This window comes from Mus musculus, chromosome 3 (genome assembly GCF_000001635.26).
Source record: "Mus musculus strain C57BL/6J chromosome 3, GRCm38.p6 C57BL/6J".
Taxonomy (NCBI): domain Eukaryota; kingdom Metazoa; phylum Chordata; class Mammalia; order Rodentia; family Muridae; genus Mus; species Mus musculus.
Window position 1 is genome coordinate 141,709,580 of NC_000069.6, and position 21,077 is coordinate 141,730,656.

Consider the following 21,077-nt stretch of genomic DNA (forward strand, 5'->3'; position numbering starts at 1 on the left):
CTCTGAAAGTTCTCACTATACAAGTTTGTGGGCTCAGGGAGCCCTGGGGAACAAGCCTGGAGCCTATGGGGTCAAGGTATACCCATACCCCAAAATATCTCCCTGAGATTGACAGTAGTATTGCTCCCCACTTGCCCCAGGCCTTTATGACCCAGTGCACATGGCCCTCTGCCGTAAGACCTTTTCCCACCTGAAAAGGTCATACAACCCAGTAGCCAGGTTAAACTTCCTAACCTCTTATAGGGTCATGTCCATCATCACCTGGAATTTTCTCCTTAGGCATATGAGGCATCCCCAGTGTCCTGGCTCAGGCCAATGATGTACACTTACCCCAATAGCCCTACTCACCTCGCAAAGGTTTAAATAGCATATGATCTCCTGAATAAAATGAGCTGTGTCACTTAAGATGCCTCTATAGGTTCTCTCCCTAAGCTCACTGCAAGGACATTGAGCTCCCAGGTGTCCTCAGTATCCATCGGTAGTGCTCATAGGCAATCTGCTATGAACACACTGCTACAGAAAGGGAAGTGGAGTCTGAATGGCACTTTAATTTTGTGGGGACTACCATGAATGGTATTATTTCTCTGAATTTTTTCCTAACATGTTTACTGTTGGTAAGTAGAAAGACTACTGATTTTTGTGTTAATTTTGTATCGTACTACTTTGCTGAATGTGTTTATTAGTTCTTGGGGCTGGTAGAGGATTTAGGTTGTTTTATAGAGAGAGAGATTCATCCTCTGCAAGTAAGGCTACTTTGGTTTCTTCCATTTCTAGTTGCATTGCTTTATATGCTTCTTGTGTCTTATTACTGTAGTCAAGACCTCAAGTGATTGTATTGAACATTAGTGGGGAGAGTGGGCACCCTTATACTCTTCCTGATTTTAGTGGAAATGCTTTAAATGTTTCTTCATTTACCAAAATGTTGATTATGAACTTTTTGTATATTACCTTTACTATGTTGACATATGTCTCTAGATTGGCCATAAATATAATCTTGAAGGGATGTTGGATTTTTTTTGTCAAAGACCTTTTCTGTATTTAATGACATTGTTTGGCTTCTGTCTTTGATTCTATTTATATATTGGTTTATTCTTATTAATTTATGTGGTATTTTGATACATTGATAAATCTGCAGGATGATTGTGAAAAATTGGTGTGAAACTTTTAAGAATTGACTTATAAAGAAGACCCTTGATACAACTAATTAACAACTTTAGGCTGGGTGATATTTATCCTATCTTTTCACCAATATGATTTAACAAAATACCCGACTTTAGTGAACTTTTAATATATAGTCATTTGATTGGACTACATATCAGGTTTCCATGGGAACATCAGCTTTTAAAATCAATGACATATGTTTGTGATCAAACTACTCTAAAATGCAGGTTTCATTGTTTTATTTATGGGGTCTCACAAGGAGCTCACTGATATCCATTTGAAACTCCCCATTACCAAGTGCACATTCATACTCGTTGTAAATGTTCTTGGTACAACAAGCGAATCATTCTGCTTCCCAAATCACAATGAATCCTATTAGAGTCACTAATGACTGCAGACTTCAAACAGCCTGCATCTCTGAGATGCCACTATTAAAGAAAGTGATGGGAAGTCTTTGATGTTATCAGATGTGATGGAAACTACTCATTTGTATTTGTGTAAATCCCGTAGCCCCCGCCCAACCTCCTAAATAACCTAAAACCTATTTCAAGTTCCCAAAGCGTCTTCAAAGCAGTTTTCCTTGGAAGTAATGCTGATGGCATTTCACATTTCAAGAAGGTTTGTTTCTTGCATCTCAGGACTTCAAGAAGATCTGAAATTCTGCTTTCAAAGAGAAAAGATATTGTTTTTACAGAAATCACTAGGATCTTGTTTGATGAGCAAAATGTCACAGGTAATAAAATTATCTGCAGCAATGAAAAAAATTGTACATAACTGTGCAGCTGAGAGCCTGAGTAACAAAGAAGATTTTAGGTAATCCAGAGCCCTAAGATTTAGATACTTCATGCTACAGTCCTTTCTTATTCTACCATTGACCAAATATTGGAATGTAAAGGCTGTAGGCCAAATAACTGTACACAACTGTAATTAGCTCATGCAGTCCTGAATGGGGTGTCTGTAAAACTGAAGACAGCCCTTCGTGTGTGCTGGACTCCAGCGCCCACAGGAAGCCTGGCTCACATAATTCAGAACATTCATACTACGTGTAGCTCCTGTAGCAGGAGGGTTGGTCTGTGGCTTCTTAAAAGGTTTCAGATTTGTGGTTACTAGAAACATTCATGAACCCATTCAGTCTCAAGGATACACTGTACCCGGTACAGTTCCACCAGCATTTAATTAGGTTTCCAGTAATTACTTCAAGTAAATGGGAGGGGAATGAAACCTGAGGTTATCATCTCAGGACACAAAATATTTGTATGTGGTTTTAATATCCGAAGCCCATTTGTTGCTGTTCTGTATTTTAGAAAGAGCCATTATAGTTAGAAGTAAATACACACTGTTGGTTTATCAGGCCGTTGGTGACTGTAAATTTCCTGCAACAACTTTAAAGGAAGAGTTTTATTTCTAGTAGCTGGACCTCCACATAAAGAGGGCATGTTTTAGCAAGAAAGCAGGCAAAAAGCACTAAATGCTGGAAAGTGCTGAGAAAACCAAGGTGGAGCTTGGGAAAGGAAAATGTGTTTCCTTATTTGACAAAGCATTCTAGATGTTAATGAGAAAACCTGAAGCAAGACTGGAAAACTGGGACCCAGGAAATATAAAGAAAAGCAGTGATTTTTTTGATGTGAAGATTTTTGTATTAGTTAGACATTGAAGGGTATAACTCTTTGTCATTTTCACAACTGGCCTGTGAAGTGTTGGACTATGCCATTAATTGAAATTATCTTTTAAGCAGGCTTTTGCATAAATATAAAAATTAATAATCTTGGAACTTTGAAATAACATTAAATTATAAACATCTGACAATAGAGTTTTCTGTTTGGGATCTTTTTCTGTCCTGGATATGTGATACAAGCTTTCCTAGGCTTCAATATAATTCAGGTTTCAGGAGATCTAAGGGTTTATGACTCAAACTCTATAAGTTCTTGGTAGAAAATACCATTCTTTCCTACATGGGAAGGTGCCTATATTTGTTGGGTGCCTATAAATTTCTCTGACATCTCTGAAATGATTTGAATACATTGAGGCGTTAGAATATATGTGGGGTAATCCTTTTTAGATCTCCAGAATTCATACCTTTTCCTGTCACCTGTAATAAAAGTATTTTTATACATCATAACACTTTGTAGCTTATTAAGCTCTTAATACACACATACACGAATACATAGATATTGCTTATCTCAATTATATATTCAATAGTCCTCTCTCCATCACATGCTATACATGGTTTTCTGAAAGAAATCAAAGTTATTAAGCACTATGTACAATAATTCTCCAATTTAGCAAACACTTTTTTTACTCAGTAGGATTGTTAAAGCCCTAAAACTGGCTGGTCCCATCCCCAACGTTTCCTATTGATTGAGTCTGGAGAGGATCTGAGAATATGCTTTTACCAAAGGCCTTCAAATAATGCCAAGGAAGCCTTTCTAAGAGTCACACTTTGAGAACCATTAGAATCCAAATGGCCAAACTGGACCATTTCTTGTCTCTATTTCCATTTCACACCACTGCTCTCTGTGGCCAGTATTCTGTGGCCTTTTTGAATCCCAAACTCATCACTCTTTATTAATCCACCCTATATGTTGAATAGTTCTCTCCATATAATATAAACAAAGTTACTCCTTCTTATGAGATCCTTCTTAGTAGACTGAGTTCCCTTGTCATTTACTCTTGTCTCTATACAGCTTCTTTGTAGACATGAACATAATTATTCCCCATTAATAAATTATATTATCCCACTGTGAATATAACCTTTTAACCATTAATATCATTGGTTATGTACAATTCATTAAAGTTGGATTAATAATCCGTCTTATTCATTTTCCACAAGTGCCAAATATAGTATATTTAGCATAACTGGTATTTGATAAAGTATCAATAGATAATGTTTGGATTGGTGGACATAAAGTTAATAAGCAAAAGTGATTCATTCCATCATTCTTACTGTGTCCATACTTGGCTCAGGGAACATTCCCTTGCTCCATATGGGTGTTCTGCTATTGCTGTCAATGAGCACTCCATTCTGAAAATGTGTGTGCTCACTCTCTAAGTGCACTGGCCGTGACCCACATATATCACTCAGTTAATCTCTCCTGGTCAGTGCATAGAGACACATTGTAGAATGAATCTTTGAAATCGCCTTAATACCTCAAATAAATTCCACTGAAATTGTAATCCTAGAGCTTTGGTTCAACTTTTGTTAGTCAAGATACAAAACTTGAAAGTATTTCAACACTGTAGCTGAAGACCCTTCACTGGGATCTCAGTTAGATTATAATTGCAGAGAAACATGAGCATCTAAATGATTAGACAGAAGAAAAAAAACCTTTTCAAACTCATACATTATTCGTTAATTGAAGCTACAATTTACTTCAATAAAAATGGTTTACTATTATATTTTAAACATATTTGTTGAAGTGGTTTTGAATTGTCACTGATTTTATAGGTTTAGGTTATTTTATTTTATTTTATTTTATTTTATTTTATTTTGTGTGTGAATTACTACGAAGACTCTTTTGTGAAAATCTGTTTCCAGTATCTGAACATCTTAGTCACAACCTATGTAAATAAAATAGAATCTTTAGGAAACAGGAGAGCCAAGATGATACCATTGCCTGGTAAGAAATCAATATAGAATTAAATAGGAGGAAATGCTGTTTTGTGGGGTTATAGACCCATTCCACTTTCATCTTCAGATAAATATTGAAGACTTAAAATAACAAATAAAGGAATCCATATGTGGAGTACAGTAACTGGAGCTCTTAGAAAGTGATAGGTGAGAGGCAACATCTAGATGGTGATCCACATTATCAATGGGATCCCTGGGGCAGGGGGATAGATGGCCACATTATGTTTCATTAGTGCAGGCTTTCTCTTGACTTGAACCTTTGTTTCTCTTGTCAGGTCTAATTGTGAGAGAAGTGAGCATTGAGATTTCACGCCAGCAGGTGGAGGAACTGTTTGGGCCTGAAGATTACTGGTGCCAGTGTGTGGCCTGGAGCTCAGCAGGCACTACGAAGAGTCGGAAGGCATACGTGCGCATTGCGTGTGAGTCACTGCATGTGGACACTTTTGGGTACAAAACTGATGGGAACGTACAAAGGCCCAGAGATCTAACTCAAGATCTAGTCCCTAGTCAGAGTTCTAACTCAAAAACCAAACCCAGGGTTCTGCATTTGAACCACAGTTCGTCAGAACTCATGTTTGGTTGGTTGGTTTGTTTGTTTTTCAAAGTACCAAAGGAAATCCTATTAGAACATTTTAATGTATTTTAGATCTGTTAGCAATCAGGCTATGGAAGAATCAAGTGTTGTCTTTTGTTCTGTTTTTTGTTTGTTTGTTTTTTGTGTTTTTGTTTTGAATTGATTCTTCTAGTTTGTTAAAATAATGTTGAGTGGTGTTTCTGTGGGAATTAGAAGCCTCCTAGGCCAATACTCTATATATGCTAAGCTTTATTAGTGCATTGGAACACAGTCCCAAAATGTTAATATCTAAAACATGACAACTCAGAAAAATTGGGGGAATGTGCCTCTCAAACAATGATAATCAATTTAAAAAAGAACATTTCTGTGTTAGATCGTTGCAAAGATTTCCTTATGAAACTTCTTGGGTTCAATGATGTGCTAATCAGGAGGGATGGATCCCATCTCCACCGGGCCCTTCTCAACATAGAGCCCTTTCCTCTGGAGCAGTGTGAAGGCTGATTACACTGTAATATGTAGTGTCATATTACAGTCCACGCTGACACTCTCTAACAGATGATGTGACCACTGAAATTTATGTCTTATTTGATGAACTCTTTGTATCATTGCTTTTTACTAAATCTTATTGTGTGTCAGATGTCAATATCCCATTCATTTGTCAGAACATCTCTTCTGTACTGACTGATGTCACCTCTGATACATGCTCATCTCTGACTCCTCTTCCTCTTGAGCTAGATCTGCCATGCTTCCCAGAGACCTGGAGTCTTCGTGTCCTCCAGTCTGTATTCTATGCACTCAGTACAGACTTCATATAACACAGGCTTCTTCTCCTCTCAATTCTACTCCACTGGATAGTAGCAGAGACTTGACACATAAATCCAAAATTCCATATCAAAACACAAGGGAGTAGGTGGCCTCAAAATCAGAAATTTCCTTTGTTGTACTTTTGAAGGCTAGAAGTTCAAGATGAAGTTGTCAGCGGGCTTCATTTCTCCTGAGGCCTCTCTGCATCTTGCAGACAGCTGCCTTCTTACTGAGTCCTTGAAGGGCTCGTGGGATCCTTCCTGGTGTCTCTTTCTGTGTCGGCATTTCTTTTTCTTATAAGACACAAGTCAGGTTGGATTGTTACCCATCCAGACAGCCTTATATTAAATTAATCACCTCTCTTAAAGGCCTCATTTTCCAAATGCCATCACATTTTAAGCTACTGAAAGTTGTGATTCACCATCTGAATTGGGGAGGGAGATACAGCTTAGTATATAACAGCTACCTGCCTCTCTCCCGCACCAGAGCCTCCAGCTCTGCCCACTAAGGATCTCAAATCACACTAGATTTGAACTATTTCACTTTCCTTGCCCTTCAGCTGTAATTCATGCCTGCTTGTTTCAGCATATTTACCTTTGTGATTTTTAAAAGTTAATTTCCTCAGTAAATATCTAATTACGGGGTTTTTTTTTCCTTCTGTCCTTGGACAATTTTATTCTCTGGGAGCGATCTGGTGAGACTAGATAAACTCTAGATAAAGCAAATAATGAGCAAGTAGGGACACATGATGTGTGCTGTAGATAAACTAAATAGACCGGGAAGATGCTGTGCTTGAATGAAAGGTCAGGGGAGGTCGTCTGTGAAGCTGAGCTCTGATTCCCTGTTAACCTTGAAAGCAAGAGGGGCAGGGAGAACTGCAGCAGACTAGTACAAACACTTGAGAGTCCCAGATGACAAGAGAAAGGAAAGACCTGGGAGTCAGGAGAAAATGGGATGGTGGAGAGTTAGGGCTTTGGGAGTTTAGTGTGATTTGGGATCCTGGCAGAAACCCATCTCACCTCCATTCCCAGAATCACTGGCTGCACACTAGTGAAAAACCAGACTCACTCCATTCACAGAATCCCTGACTCCACACTAGTGAAAAACCAGACTCACTCCATTCACAGAATCCCTGACTCCACACTAGTGAAAAGACCACTTCACCTCCACTTCACAGAATACCTGACTTCATGGTAGTAAGTGACAAGCAATACTGAAGGCAAATAAAGATAGCAGGTAGATAGCTTCTCCTGGAGCTTTTGGGAGGCTGACATAGATGAAACAGAGAAGATGCTGAGACCAGGATTCTACTTAAATTCAAAGACCTGGAGAATGAGAGCTCTTTTGAATGTTTAGATGTGGACATGAAATAAAGAAACAGAATTTTCATTCAAAACAGATGAATCTTTCAATGGCTCTTTATCCCTGCCCTGTCCCTATTTCCAGCTCAGTTTGCCTGTTGTTTGTCTGCTTTCATTTGCTGTGGTGTTCGTGTTTCACCACAGTGTGATCCTTTTGGTGAAGAATTCTATTTTACATAACCTGGTATCTTCAGGGCTTAGAGCAATGCCTGGGATATACTATATGTTTCGGAGATATGTCTAAATGAAGCTCCTGATGAAGGGTTCTCTGTGAAGCTTGTATAAATGCTGAAGATGAACATCCCTCTCTGAATACAGTTAGAAAGTTGTGTGGTGTCCTAAGTGTATTGCCCATTAAGTCGATGCAATGTGGGACACACTTAAAGGGTAACTATTGATGACTGCTCTTAGTAACAGTACACCAAGGTCATTACAGATGTTAGGTGGAGGACTAAATCAATACCACTGGGCATGAGGAGGAACTGAACTGTTGACAATACCACAGGAATGCCTGGACCTGGGATGGCTCTTGGGAAAAAGGCAACAGTGGGTTTCTGTTCAAAGGATACCTACTACTTCCACCAGCTTATAACCCAGGCTAAAACAGCTTCTCACCCAGGGCAGTTTCCAAAAGGGAGAGAGTATTTCACTGCCAGTATTTCCAACAGGTAGGATTGGGCTTGAGACCCTGATGGAACGGCCTCACACCCTCCACATAAGTTTAAAATTAATTCCAAAATTTTCCTTGAGCTACAATGGAACGAGAAGCATAATGTCAGTTAGTTTTTATGCTGTACTTCAACATAGCCATGAGTATCAAGCACAGTAAATATTTAAAGTGCAGCCTACACCCTACACCAAATTAATCTACAGATATGCTTAAAGGCTGCAGAGTTCCACACAATGTATTCCTATGTAATAAACTTTGAAGAGCCATAGATTTTTTTAAAAGAAAAGATTGTGTTTCCAATTTTATACAGAAAGGTGTAGACATGAATCTTTATTTTCTATTTTAAAATTAGATATGTATGTGTAAAACCTGTCTAGTTTTTTTTTTTTTGCTATGTTTTCTAAATTTCTTTAACTCCTAGCTTTTAAGGAGTTTGACATTTTCAAATAATCAGAGAACAACCTTTTCCTGGCACCTTTTCCCTCTGGTGGTAATTTTCAGAAGAGGTGTGCCGAGAACTTCTTAATTGAAGCCACACACATGCAGCCAAGGCATCCCACCACACTCAGAACTGTTTATTCACACAGATACAGATCATGATGAACCTCAGAGCAAGTACTTCACTTTTCCTCTGTCGAGGGTGCCCCCTACCAAGTCGACCACCCACACACAGAACAATGTTTGTGGATTCCTGAGTCTTCTGTACACCAAATGAGCTGTGTGCATTGAATGGTGAGACTTGATGGACAGCCATCTCATAAATAGAAACTCCACCCTGATTGTCCTGATGCTCCTCCATCATCCTTTCATTTACGCTCCATTTTCAGAAAGGTGGAGAATTAATAAACTAGTAATGTTTATGACCAATAACTCACACATCCAAGCTCTGTACAATAGAAAATTAATCAGTGATACAACCTGAGCAGAGGAAAAATTAGAGACTTAAACATTTAGCAAGATATTAGCTAAAAATGTACCTTCCCTGTCCAAACTCCTTAATTTTTACTAGAGGTATCAGCTTTCCCTGGGTGGACAATCACTTTCCTGCAAAGGCAAGTGTCTTGAGAGAGTACCCAAGGGCATGCCACAGCAACCTTCTTAAGGAGAGAAGAGTCAGGTTCCCAAGTGCTTCTAGTTTAAAGCCAGTTTGAGAATCCCAATGTGTAAGGCATGAAAGGGCAATCCAACAAATCTGTTGAGCAATGCTGTCCAGGGAAGACTTGAGGTGGATATTTTCATTGTTATGGAAGCTACTGTACTGGTGATGATGATGTTTGCTTTTTGCTGTCGTGTCCGAAGAAGGGAGCAATGTGAACAAAGTTAAAGCATTTGCTTCTAGATCAGGCTGTATTACATTCAAATCCCCATTCCATCACTGACAAGTGAGACATTGGTCAGGTTACTTAACCTCTCTGAGCCTTAATTTCATGAACCGTGAAATGAAAATGATAGGGCTATTTTGAGATTAAAGGAGATAAATTCTCCAAGCATGTGGCAGAGGAATGGGGCACAGATCACGTGCTCAATGAGTGATAGCAGGTGTCCATGCTACCGGCTACCATGGTTTCAGTGGCTCTATACATTTGTTTTAAGACTTAAACACACTAAGCAAATTTTGAGAGTGAATTATCACTCCTTCTTTCACTCCTTTGTGTCTCTCTTGGCTGTCATTCCAAAAGGCTGAAACTATCTCCTGGTTCACACAATATGGGGCCATAATTTCCCCCAATGCTTGAGGATAGCCACATGGTAACTGCTCTCCTACAAATCCTGGGTGAGAGTGGGCTGTCAGTGAATAGGGAATCTATCTTCCTACAAGTGTCAAGACAGTTCCTTGGGATTCCTATTGAATTACATGTACTAACCTGTAAGTCACAGTAGTCTCCCAGACACTACTGACAACAGACAGGCATCATACAGTTCTTGGAAAGAATTAAGGAGATCCAAGTTGACCCTCCAGACCTCCTCCCACACTCACTTGCCCTTATCCATATGATTAGAATCGTCTTTTGAGGGACTGGCAGTTTGCACCAACCTTGCCCACATTTGTGAGTCCATACTATTTAGCACACTGTCTAAGATAGCTGTGTCTAATAGAAATGTGATGCCTGCTACATCTGTCACCTAAACTCTCGTTTACACAAGCCTTTCTAGTTTTTAGTGTCTGTTTTCAAAAGTAAACATAGGCAGATAAAATTAACTCTTACAGTGTATTGAATAGAGTTTCAACATAGGATACAGGAAAACACATATCAATGAAATACTTAATAATTTTTAATAATAACAGTCTTTGGGATCAGTTCTGTGCAGACTTATAAGACTTCTCAATTAAGAGCACACTCAAGGCATGTGCTCCAGAGGCCCAGAAGGCTAGTCAGACACATAGTCTGTAAAATGATCACAATAATATTAATGGAGGTCCGACTGCTGCACTGTATATGTATTAATCATATGTATATGTTTATGTATATGTATATGTTTAGTCATTTCGAGGACTCTGTGATGAGTGAGTTTATTATCCATACTTTATACACAAAGGAAATTAAAAGAGGAGACTGAAAAATCCGGTCTGAAATCCTTCAGCTGGAGTATGGGAAAGCTTGCCAATCCAGGAGGCAAGCCTAGGCTTTAACCAACACACTGAGATCAAATGGCGGGGCAGGGGTGATGATGATATTTTGTTTTCACTTCTTTAGGTTTAGGTTTAGGTTTTGATTAGGTGGAAGTTCTCAAGATTATCTTTTCCGTCTGATGAATTCCTGCAGGCTCCCTTCTATTCACAGTATAAAAGCACGAAGGGCCAATGCCTTCCTATATTCCACCTCTTTGTGTGGTGTATATAACTACAGCCATTCCTTTGTTCGTGAGGTAATAACCTCACCTACAGACGGACAATTTAGACAAGCCTTTCCTTCCCTTCTCAAATCTTCTTCTTCTCATCTACCGCCAGCTCCCCTGGTTCTTTCCATTGCGTGTCTACTGAAATTGCCTCTTCAGGTGGGTCTGTCAGGACCCCAGCCCTGTCATTCTCCTAAGCACATATCTATATTCATAGCATTTTGATCCTTTATCACTTTCTTGTTCATGTTGATTATCTTCACTAGTAGAACATAAGCCCCTAAAGTTCATCCACTTTTTGACATTAGTTTCATAATCTCAGTGCCTAAAACTCTTCCTGGCATGTATGTGGCTGTGGTAAACATATGAAGATAAAAAAAATGCATGAAATGAAATTGAAAACATGTGGTAAATTGATGGATGGTACAATCCTGGTTTTTGTCCATTTAGTAAAACCAATTTCTTTTCTAAGGAATTCAGGAGCATCTCCAGAAAAGGACTGTTTCTGTTGCATCCCACAAATTTCCATAAGCAAAACATACCCTCCCTTGATATCTTGCTGCTTCCTACATCATGTAGGGATATCTACTACACATTTCTTATTGTATTATATGCTCACAGTTTGCATCCTCATGACCCCCTTACAAACTCAGATCCATGTAAAAAAAAAAGTTGTTTTATTGCTCAATGATGAATAAAATTATCTATAATAAAATATCCCTGGAATGTTGTGGGGATCAACACTGTCACAAAGGAATGAACATATTAGCAATTGTCTGTTCAGCTATCTCTTGATCAAGGTACCTCTAATCTCGGGAGTTAAAATGTTGGTTTACATGTGCATGGAAATCATATATTAGGGTCTTTCATGCTACCCCTCAATTTCCTGCTTGGTTGTAAAACTTAGCATAAAAAAATCATTAAACAATTTAACCAAATAATGTATTTCTTCAACTAGGCATTCTTAATGACATGGACCATACCATGAACATAATAGCTTACTACTGAATTTCTTGGTAGAACAGAACAGATTTGTCAATATCAAAATAAATAGCTTATTCACTAATGTGCATTTCTGAGGTTTGCGTCTAGTCCTTTAGGCAATCTTTAAACCCCTAGTGCCTATTGTAAATGACAGAGTCTATATTTTTATTTGAAAAAGATTAACTACATAGTTTAGACATTGGGATGGAGTTTTAACAAAGTACTTTCTGTTTTATTTAAATCTCAATAGTTGATGTAGCCATAAACAATTCACTATGGTTTATACGATAAGATTAAAAGCTAGAGCCCATTGGCTGAATGCATTTACCCAAATATATGTGCTTTTGTCTATGGGCAAAACCTCTCAAATTTCATGACATCTTACAAGTTCATGGCCATTTATAAGTCATATCTAATATTGGTGGTAGACAAGTAGCTGATAGAACGCTATCTCATACAGTTACTTTCTGGGGAAAGCCATCCATCCCTATGTGGGGTGTGTTACCCACAAGACTGAAAATTGCCAGGGTATTATCAGCAGTTGCATGGTTTTTGTACTCGCAAAGAAAACCTTAAAGTTTTAGAACGTCAGGTTCCCCATCCATAAAGTTGGCATGTTTCTTATTATTTATCCCTAAGACATACCTTACAAAGTATTGAGATGACATCTAATCATTTTTTTCTGAAACTAAAGATGCAGTATGAATATAAAAGTGTGCCTTGTGTGGCTATTGCTCTCTTCCTCTTCATTGTAATAGGTGTCATTTGGATGTTTAATTCTAAAATATTTTTTTCTAAAAGACCCTTTGGCAAGACTACAAGAATACAAATGTATTTGTCCTATAAATGCCCTACAGTCAATAAATAAATAAAAAAAATGAACATGATGGCAATCTTTACTTCAGGGACTGTGTTCACTTGAGATTCATCAGTTTAAATGATCTCAGTGCAATGAAGGAGAGCAGTTCTTGGTACCTTAAAGATATTGCCGGCATGCCCTCCTGGTTAAGGATACTGGCTTGACTTCTGTCCTCAGTTATGAAATGAGACACTGTAGAAGTATTCCTGGTCAGTTCTTATGAAGGGCCAAGAATTTTAGTTCTTAAATAAAGAAATGAGGTTATAAAGAATTAAGGTCATAGGCTAGGTGTGGTGGCTCACACCTTTAATCCCAGCGCTTGGAAGGCAGAAGCAGGCGGATTTCTGAGTTCGAGGCTAACCTGGTCTACAATGTGAGTTCCAGGACAGCCAGAGCTATACAGAGAAACCCTGTCTCGAAAAGCAAAAAACAAACAAACAAACAAAAACAAAAACAAACAAAAACAAAAAAGAATTAAGGTTACAAAGAAAATAGTCAAAATCTATTAGCTTCCCTCCTTCCTCTTAAAGTACTGTTTTGAAAAATCCATATTCTTAATCTGTGCCTGTGTTATAGACACTGCTATTACCCAGGAACCATCTGAGGCAGGTCCTGTCATCATTTACACTCTATCAATAATAAAATGGAGATGTGGAAACATGAGAAAAATTGCCTGACCATCTGTTTTGATAGATATGATATGTACGGAACATTTCCTCACTGTAATCTCCATCACTCCACACAGCTACATGCACAGGAAGCAACTTTTGATTTTTCTGTCTAGCCCTTATAGCATTTTTGAGCAGTTGGTTTGGTTGGTGGTTGGCTCTTTCTTGGCATTTACAATATTTTGAGAGGAAAGGCAAATAAGAAAAAAAAAAAACTTCTTTTTTTAACTATTATACTTCTTACATTTTAAATTATAAGCAATATGTTGTTTAATGTAGTATTTTACGATTTAAAAAAAAACACAGATCTGGTTATCTGTTTTTGTGAGAGAAAGGAATTGAAAACTTTAGACACAGAGACATTAAAGCAGGAATATTTCACTGTTAATAAGTGGCCAAAGCTCTGAAGATTAATCTAACTCTCTCCAAATATGCCCAATTGCTTGGTTCTCAGCACTTATATCCTGTTAACTGCTAAATTTTATGATTTAAGAATAAATTCTACTCTACTGTGACAAGATAATTGGCCCCTTCCATCATCATTGGAGGACAGGTATGTTTTTTTCCTTTTAAAAATGTATTAATGTCTAATGTGCCCGTGAAATTCTTTTATTTGATAAGGAAGCACTTTGAAAATACAGTGAAACAATTTATTTTTAATCAAAAGTCTATTCTGTGCCTCTGACCATCACACTTGTAAAAGGAATTGAGAAATCATTTGAAAGTTAAAAACTGTGAAGCAAATAGAGCCACTGTGTTTGTTTAATGTCAGAACAGACATCCATCAAAAGTGTTGAAGATGGCCTGCAACACATCACTGCAACACAAATGTCTCCAAAGTGCAGGGTTTACATAAATCTAGAGCCCTTTGGTCTAAACAAGCTTAGTTTGAAAGGCAGGAAGCTTAATCCTAATTGAAGTTTAGCCTCTTGGTAAAAGTTAAATGAGCTAATGGCATGCTGTTGACTCTGAACACTCCCCAGCTATAGTGAGTAGAGAGGGCCAGACAAATGAGCATCTATGAGAGATGCCATCCAGGAAGAAATTTCCAACAAAGCTGAACTGTCCTAGGAACTTTATCATTAGTGCCTTATTTAATCTTCACAGAAACTATGCAGTAACTATTATGTTTATCATTGCTTTTTGCATGAAGAAGGAAAAGCATAGAAACCTATCGTGGTGCTGATCACAGTCAAACCTAGATCATATGGACCAAGGATTCCTGCTAACAACCACTATAGTGGACTTAAACGTGACCCTCGACAGTCACTCCTCACGCCCCAAAAGGAATTGGACCCTCATCTAAAAGTTGTAAATGTTGGACACATCTTGGTAGATGTGATGATGGGCCTCAAGACTGGAAGTTATCCAGTAGGAAGAGTGAGTCAGAGGGAGTTTAGACAGAAACGAAAATTTAGAATCCAAAGCAGAGACAAGAGACATGGAGCCATAAGTCAAGGAACACTGGCAGCCACCAACACCTGTTACAAAGCCATAACTAGTACTTCAGATTTTCTGGAAGAATTGCAACACTGCTGATTCCTTCATGGTGACCCAATGAAATAATTTCAAGTCTCAGCTGTTGAGAGCTGTATGATGGGCCTGTGCCAACAGGGAAGGGCTATACCCACCATGCACCTGCCATTCCAATTTCACATGTGGAGTGGTATACTCTAAGTAAATGTAAGTTTGAATAATTAAATTCACATCTCGAAATCTCAGATATATAATACATAAGGTCATTAGACTAGACTATGAGAGTTGAAAGGTTTTCCTCCTAAGAGAAATAGTCCCCCAGTCCTTCACCAAGGAATGCTGTGAGATTATGTTGGGGCATTTAATTCAAATCCATATTTTCTGAGGAGCTACTCTATAAAATACACCATGCATAAAAGTATATCCAACCTCAGAACATTTTCATATTTTAAATAAGCATAGAGCTGGGTCTGAAGGTGCAAATCTATTATCCCAGCCATTTGGCAGGCTGAGGCAGAAGAACTGTCGAGTTGTAGGGTAGTTTGGGCTACAGAAGGCATTCAGAGACAGGTTGGACATGTTCATGAGACCCTTTCTCAAACTATAAAGAAATTTAAAAGGGTTAGAGATGGTCATATTGATAGACTATTGCTAACTTATATGTATGAAGTTCTAGGCTCAGTACTAGAAAAATATAGGTATCTAACATGTTGGTGATGTTGTATCTCTTTGTAAAATGGAATGACTGGTATGCTTCTCCCTCCGCTCATGTCAGGAAGCTTTAAGCTGTGAACTGCAGGGTGGAGACAGAAGCATCACCTTCTGACTAAAATCTACTGCTTAGGTTTGGCCTGTGGGCACACTAGGTTGAAAAGGCTACTGAGCACACATTCAGACTCCATAGAAAGGAATAGTTGATTAGTTATGGCCATTTGAGCCATAAAGAAAGGCAGCGGTACCAACTATCTGCCATTCCTACTCTAAGGAAGAAACAGATAATAATTGACCATGACAGCTTCCTGCTGTGCCTGACAGAGCTTCAGGCTTCTGGACATAGCTTTGGGCTTCTGGACACAGCCATCAGAGCAATTAATGACTTTCATTTGGCAAAGAAATGTGGGGTCATTTATATTGGATGTGGTCATCAAGAAGTACAGGAATGACAACTTATCTTTTCAGTCATCTAAAACTCATTTTCTAACTCCAGTTTTAATAGTCTACATCTATTTAAAATGTCACCATCTTCTGAATTTCGTGCATTTATTGCCTAACATTCTTACTGAGAGAAGGTAAGAGAGTATACATTAATAATTATGAAATACTAATTAAAATATTAGGCATCTAATCTTTATAAAAATCAGCCTACCTTCAAAAATACCTTGGATACTTTTCTTGGTTCTGTATCTAAAGCTCATAAACAGGACACCTATGGGAAGAAGTCTTGGGTTTTCTTCAAGACAGGAGGGAGGGGCTGAGAAACATTAATATTCAGCAGTTTCAAAATTGAGTTTCTTAGAGCAGTGATCTCAAAGTAGCAGTCTCTAGGCCCCATAGGGCTTATCAATTATTGCATTTAGCCCCCAATACATTGTCCCACTAACACATTTTGATGACATTTTAAGTATTTGGTCTTAGTAAACAGATGCTATCACAAAATATTCACATTCCAAACTTGTATTGGCTATTAAATTTAGGGTTATGGCTCCAAGAGCCTGCATTCCTTTAGGTTGTATAGAGCAGAGCTGAGCAGCAAGAAAAAGGACATATTTGTTTTGATATTTTTTCCTTACTTAAATCTGTTAAAATTTAGAGGGAAAATCGTGGGCTAGGTGAGTGGTAAGCTTCACGAAAAAGAACTGATGCCTAGTTTTCTGCTATTTGTGTTACTTATGTGGTCCTTACAGATATAGAAGTTTCAAGTCCTTTGTTAGATGTCAGTTATCAGACAGTAGAGAAGAAGGGCATACTGCTGATGCTGTGGAATTGCCAGCAAGAACTCGTTTTCAAACCAACTGGTGAGAGCCACAATTCAAGGCTACGTCTCGATCATTATCCACAGCTTCCCATGATGCCTGTATTTGGTGCTGTGCTACATATATCATGACAGACCAACCATCTGACCATCAATCTGGGGTTCTCAGATGTTAGCAGTTTGCCCACAGCCTGTGGGATTCTAAGAACCAGATTCCCAGGGTCTAACCTGAACAGAAGTCAAGTTTTATCAGTCATAGCTTGAAATCCTTGGATTTCACCTTGTAAAGTTCCCATCAATCATTAGAGATTGTAACAGCCATTTTTCTTATCAATTTTATTTGAGTAATAGTGATAGTGCCAAATGTTGATATGCCATGATACATTTCTTAATAACATGGGGAAAGAAGAGGTGTGGGGTTAATGTTTGCATAAGCACTTGCTATATGCTAATATGACACTACAGTTTTTATAGATAGGTGCCCCTCCAGCTTCTGAAATCCTTTTCATAAGATTCACTTATTTTTCCTACTGAAGAAAGAAGTGTTATGTAGTCAAGTGGTAGAGTCAACACTTGAAGCCACATTTCTCTACACCAAACTCTCCTCTTAGTCAGTATGTTATTCTCCCTCCCAATTGCTTCCAGACCCATTCTAAATGACATCCAATGAGCTTGTATTTGCATATAGCACAATGCAAATATATATATATATATATGTATATAAATATGTATATATGTATATATATATGCAAAACACTTATGATTCATGACACATTTTAATATTTTCTTTTTCTTCAATTTCACTTCTTTTGTGTTTGCTTTTAATCCTCTGACAACAATTTGTTAACCTTCACAGGACCATGGCAGGGTTTTAGAGTGATTCAAATTGAACTTTCTATCTACCAGGACACCTAAGTGAATATTAGCTTTAAGAGTCTTCAGGTACATCCAGAACTTCTACATTTGGATTGTATAGTGCTAATTGTTCATTAACCACACCCCAAACACATGGGACTGTGATTTTGGCTATTGTTGATGTCCCTCTTCTTCCTACACAAGTAAGCCATTCAACAAATATACTGTAACAAACATACTAAGGACTTATAAATGGAGAAGGGAATAAATCACATTCTCCAAAAAACTGGATTTATAGAACAAATAATCAAAATCAATAAAACATATAAGAATTTTTTTCAAGTTTAAAGACTGGAATAAATTAACAATAAACCTGAATTTCCACAGGGACAGTATAGAATATTACACACCAGAGTTTATAGATCATCAACATATGATAAAACTTTAAAAGAAAATGACATTTAAAAAATACATATATGAGTAATTATTGTCTAGAACTTCCTGTACATAATGGTTATAATTGCTTACTATAGATATTTTGTATTTTAAAATCTTCCAAACTCTACTAGCATTCAATATGTATTTTAACATTCATTTGGCCTTATAGAGAAGACAAAACCCAGCCAATATAAATATTATAATGTTTTGTTTATATCTTATTCTATGTAAATTTGAATCTGAATTCCAACTCAAATAGTCAACTGCAGATTAAATCATTAGAGAATTTGTCACTTTACAGAATTAGCCTGTCATAGTTCCTAAACTTTGTTGTCTGAAATTGTTTTTCTCTATTAAACCCTGAAAGACTGGGCATGGTTAACAAGTGCTAAGACTGTTAACATAGTTAGCATAGACTGTTCTTTAAAGCTTGGAATTAAAAGGCACTTGTCCTTTGCATAGGCAATAGTATTAGTCACCTGCCTGCTTAACCATGATTAGGAGATCTTTTTGCTGACAAGTTCATACATCTTACTTTGCACATCAGCAGGGCTCCCAAGTACGAGTGTGGTCCATCATAATCTAAGCTGAGCTCTGTCCAGCCTCAACTGTCACATCAGTGTGTACATTCATCAATGTACACAGTTCAGACTGTCAGGTAATGGAGCCTGACACTATCCCTTGGGAGAAATGGTCCTCTCTCTCTCTTCTAATGAGCAAGTGGACATGATGAACTTTCTTATATGTTATTTTGAGATGGATTTCTCTATTCTCCATTTTTCTCAGAGTAATTCAGAGTGTATATATAATAAATAAATTTTCATTTTTTGTTTTGTGATATATATTACTTTAAAATTTTACATAAGACTTTGATGATAATTTTTGGTTTTTATGATTATAATTATATCATTTCTCCTTTTTTTTCTTCTTCTAAATTTTCCCACATACCTCTCCTTTCTCTTTCAAATTCATGTCCTCTGTTTTCATTAATTGATGGTGTATCTCTCTCTCACTCTCTCTCTCTCTCTCTCTCTGTGTGTGTGTGTGTGTGTGTGTCTGTATGTGTGTGTGTATGTGTCCTTGCATATTCCTAAATACAATTTGCTCAGTCTATATAATGTTATGTTTATGTTTTCAGGCTGACCATTTGATATTGAATAACCAACTTGTGTACTCATCCCTGGGGAAGAATATTTCTCTCATTCTCAGAATTCTTTAGTAGTATATAGTTTTCTCTGTGTAGTCCTGAGGCCTGCTGGACTTACCCACTTTAGCATGTCTACTTTTAAAATCTTTGTTTAGTTTATGTTTAGCCATTCACATTGGTGAGACATTATCAGTGTAACATCTTATAATTTGGACATTGTACCTTCTAGAAGCCACCCTTCTTCTCAGTTTCTAATTCTTTCTATCTGTGTAGAACCAAATGCCAAAAGTTTCAATGAAAGTGGGGTTAATTTTTCTAATATCTACTCTTACAGTTTACAAGATAATTTGTTATTTCATTTCCTCTGGACATTTCCTCTGCTAATTGCAACCAAATGGCATCTAATTCACAAAGAATAACATCCCTTCCTTCTTAAATACATATTTAAAATATCCTCTCATAGGTCCCAATATGCAAAGATTTCTACAAATTACAGACTTTTATTTTTATTAATGAAAAAAGGAAAGGCCCCAAACTCCTCTGCTTCTCGGCTATCCATTAGTCGCACCATTGAAGATCCTCTGATGCTCACAGATATCTGAGGGCTGCTGTTTTCCTTACTAGTCATAATTTGCAACCACAGTATTATACAGAAGCTTCACTGAAAGCCACAAAATCCTGGAGTGACAAATGAGTCTTTTCACACATATGAATGTTCAAAAAGCTGTTCCTGATTGAGCATAAATGGTTGATTGAAATCCCTGTCATTGCAGATCTGATTCAACATCTGCTAATTGGCTTTCAGCTAATGGATTTAGTAAGCCAATATTCATGTTCAGGAGTCAACCTGTCTCTGGATCCATGCTTACAACGACACTGTATTTTCTTTTAATTGGTAGAATCAATAACGATATCATATTTAGACTAAGTTGACTTTGTAGCAATAACCTGTTATACTTACTTTAGTTACAGTCTTTTTACGAATGGAAAGAAAACAGAAAGAGATTCCTAAATGTAGTCCAAGACAAAATTCATCTTTTTTTTCCCTGACATAAATTCCCATATTATTCTAAACCGTGCTTTACAGCTAATACTTAGCTGACAATACCAATTTTTCTATCATCCTTGTGTTCACTGTGCCTGCAAGGCATCTTCTCTACCTTCTATCATATCTCTCTGAATGATAAAGGATGTTAGGCACCCTCTCCTACACTGCCACAATATAATATATATCCTATACTCCTTATACCACCCCAAAGCAAGGTTTGATGACAGAAATTTTAAAATATGTGTTTCAAAAAGAAGTAACTGTTTCGTGGGGTTAAGTATGATATGATTTTGGAAATTTAATAAAATTTATGTGAAATTGAAAGCCTAACCGTTATGACAAAGTGATTATGTAATGTATATTTATTGATGGTTTTGCTGCATCGCTCTCTGCAGTAGGTACCTATGAATTAGGCTTCCTGTTCCTAGGCTTTCTCAGTTAAGAAGCAATGACCACCAGCATGTGCACTCATCTTGTAGAAGACTAAGTACTATGTTAAAAGCTATACCATATCCTAACACAACTTACAGCTTGCTGTACTCAAACCCAAATCATGTCCCTTAATCCTGGAAAACATAGTCGGTGCTCAAAATG

The 21,077-nt window shown here is 37.5% G+C and overlaps 1 protein-coding gene across 2 annotated transcripts in view; it reads left to right on the plus strand.

Annotated features, from left to right (window-relative positions):
* Positions 1 to 21,077, plus strand: part of Unc5c (unc-5 netrin receptor C) — a 369,361-nt gene that overhangs the window by 244,016 nt on the left and 104,268 nt on the right. For both annotated transcript variants that reach the window (NM_001293561.1, NM_009472.4), the window contains exon 3: positions 5,065 to 5,208. In NM_001293561.1, the coding sequence (NP_001280490.1) occupies positions 5,065 to 5,208 (144 nt within the window). The remainder of the gene's footprint in view (positions 1 to 5,064; positions 5,209 to 21,077) is intronic.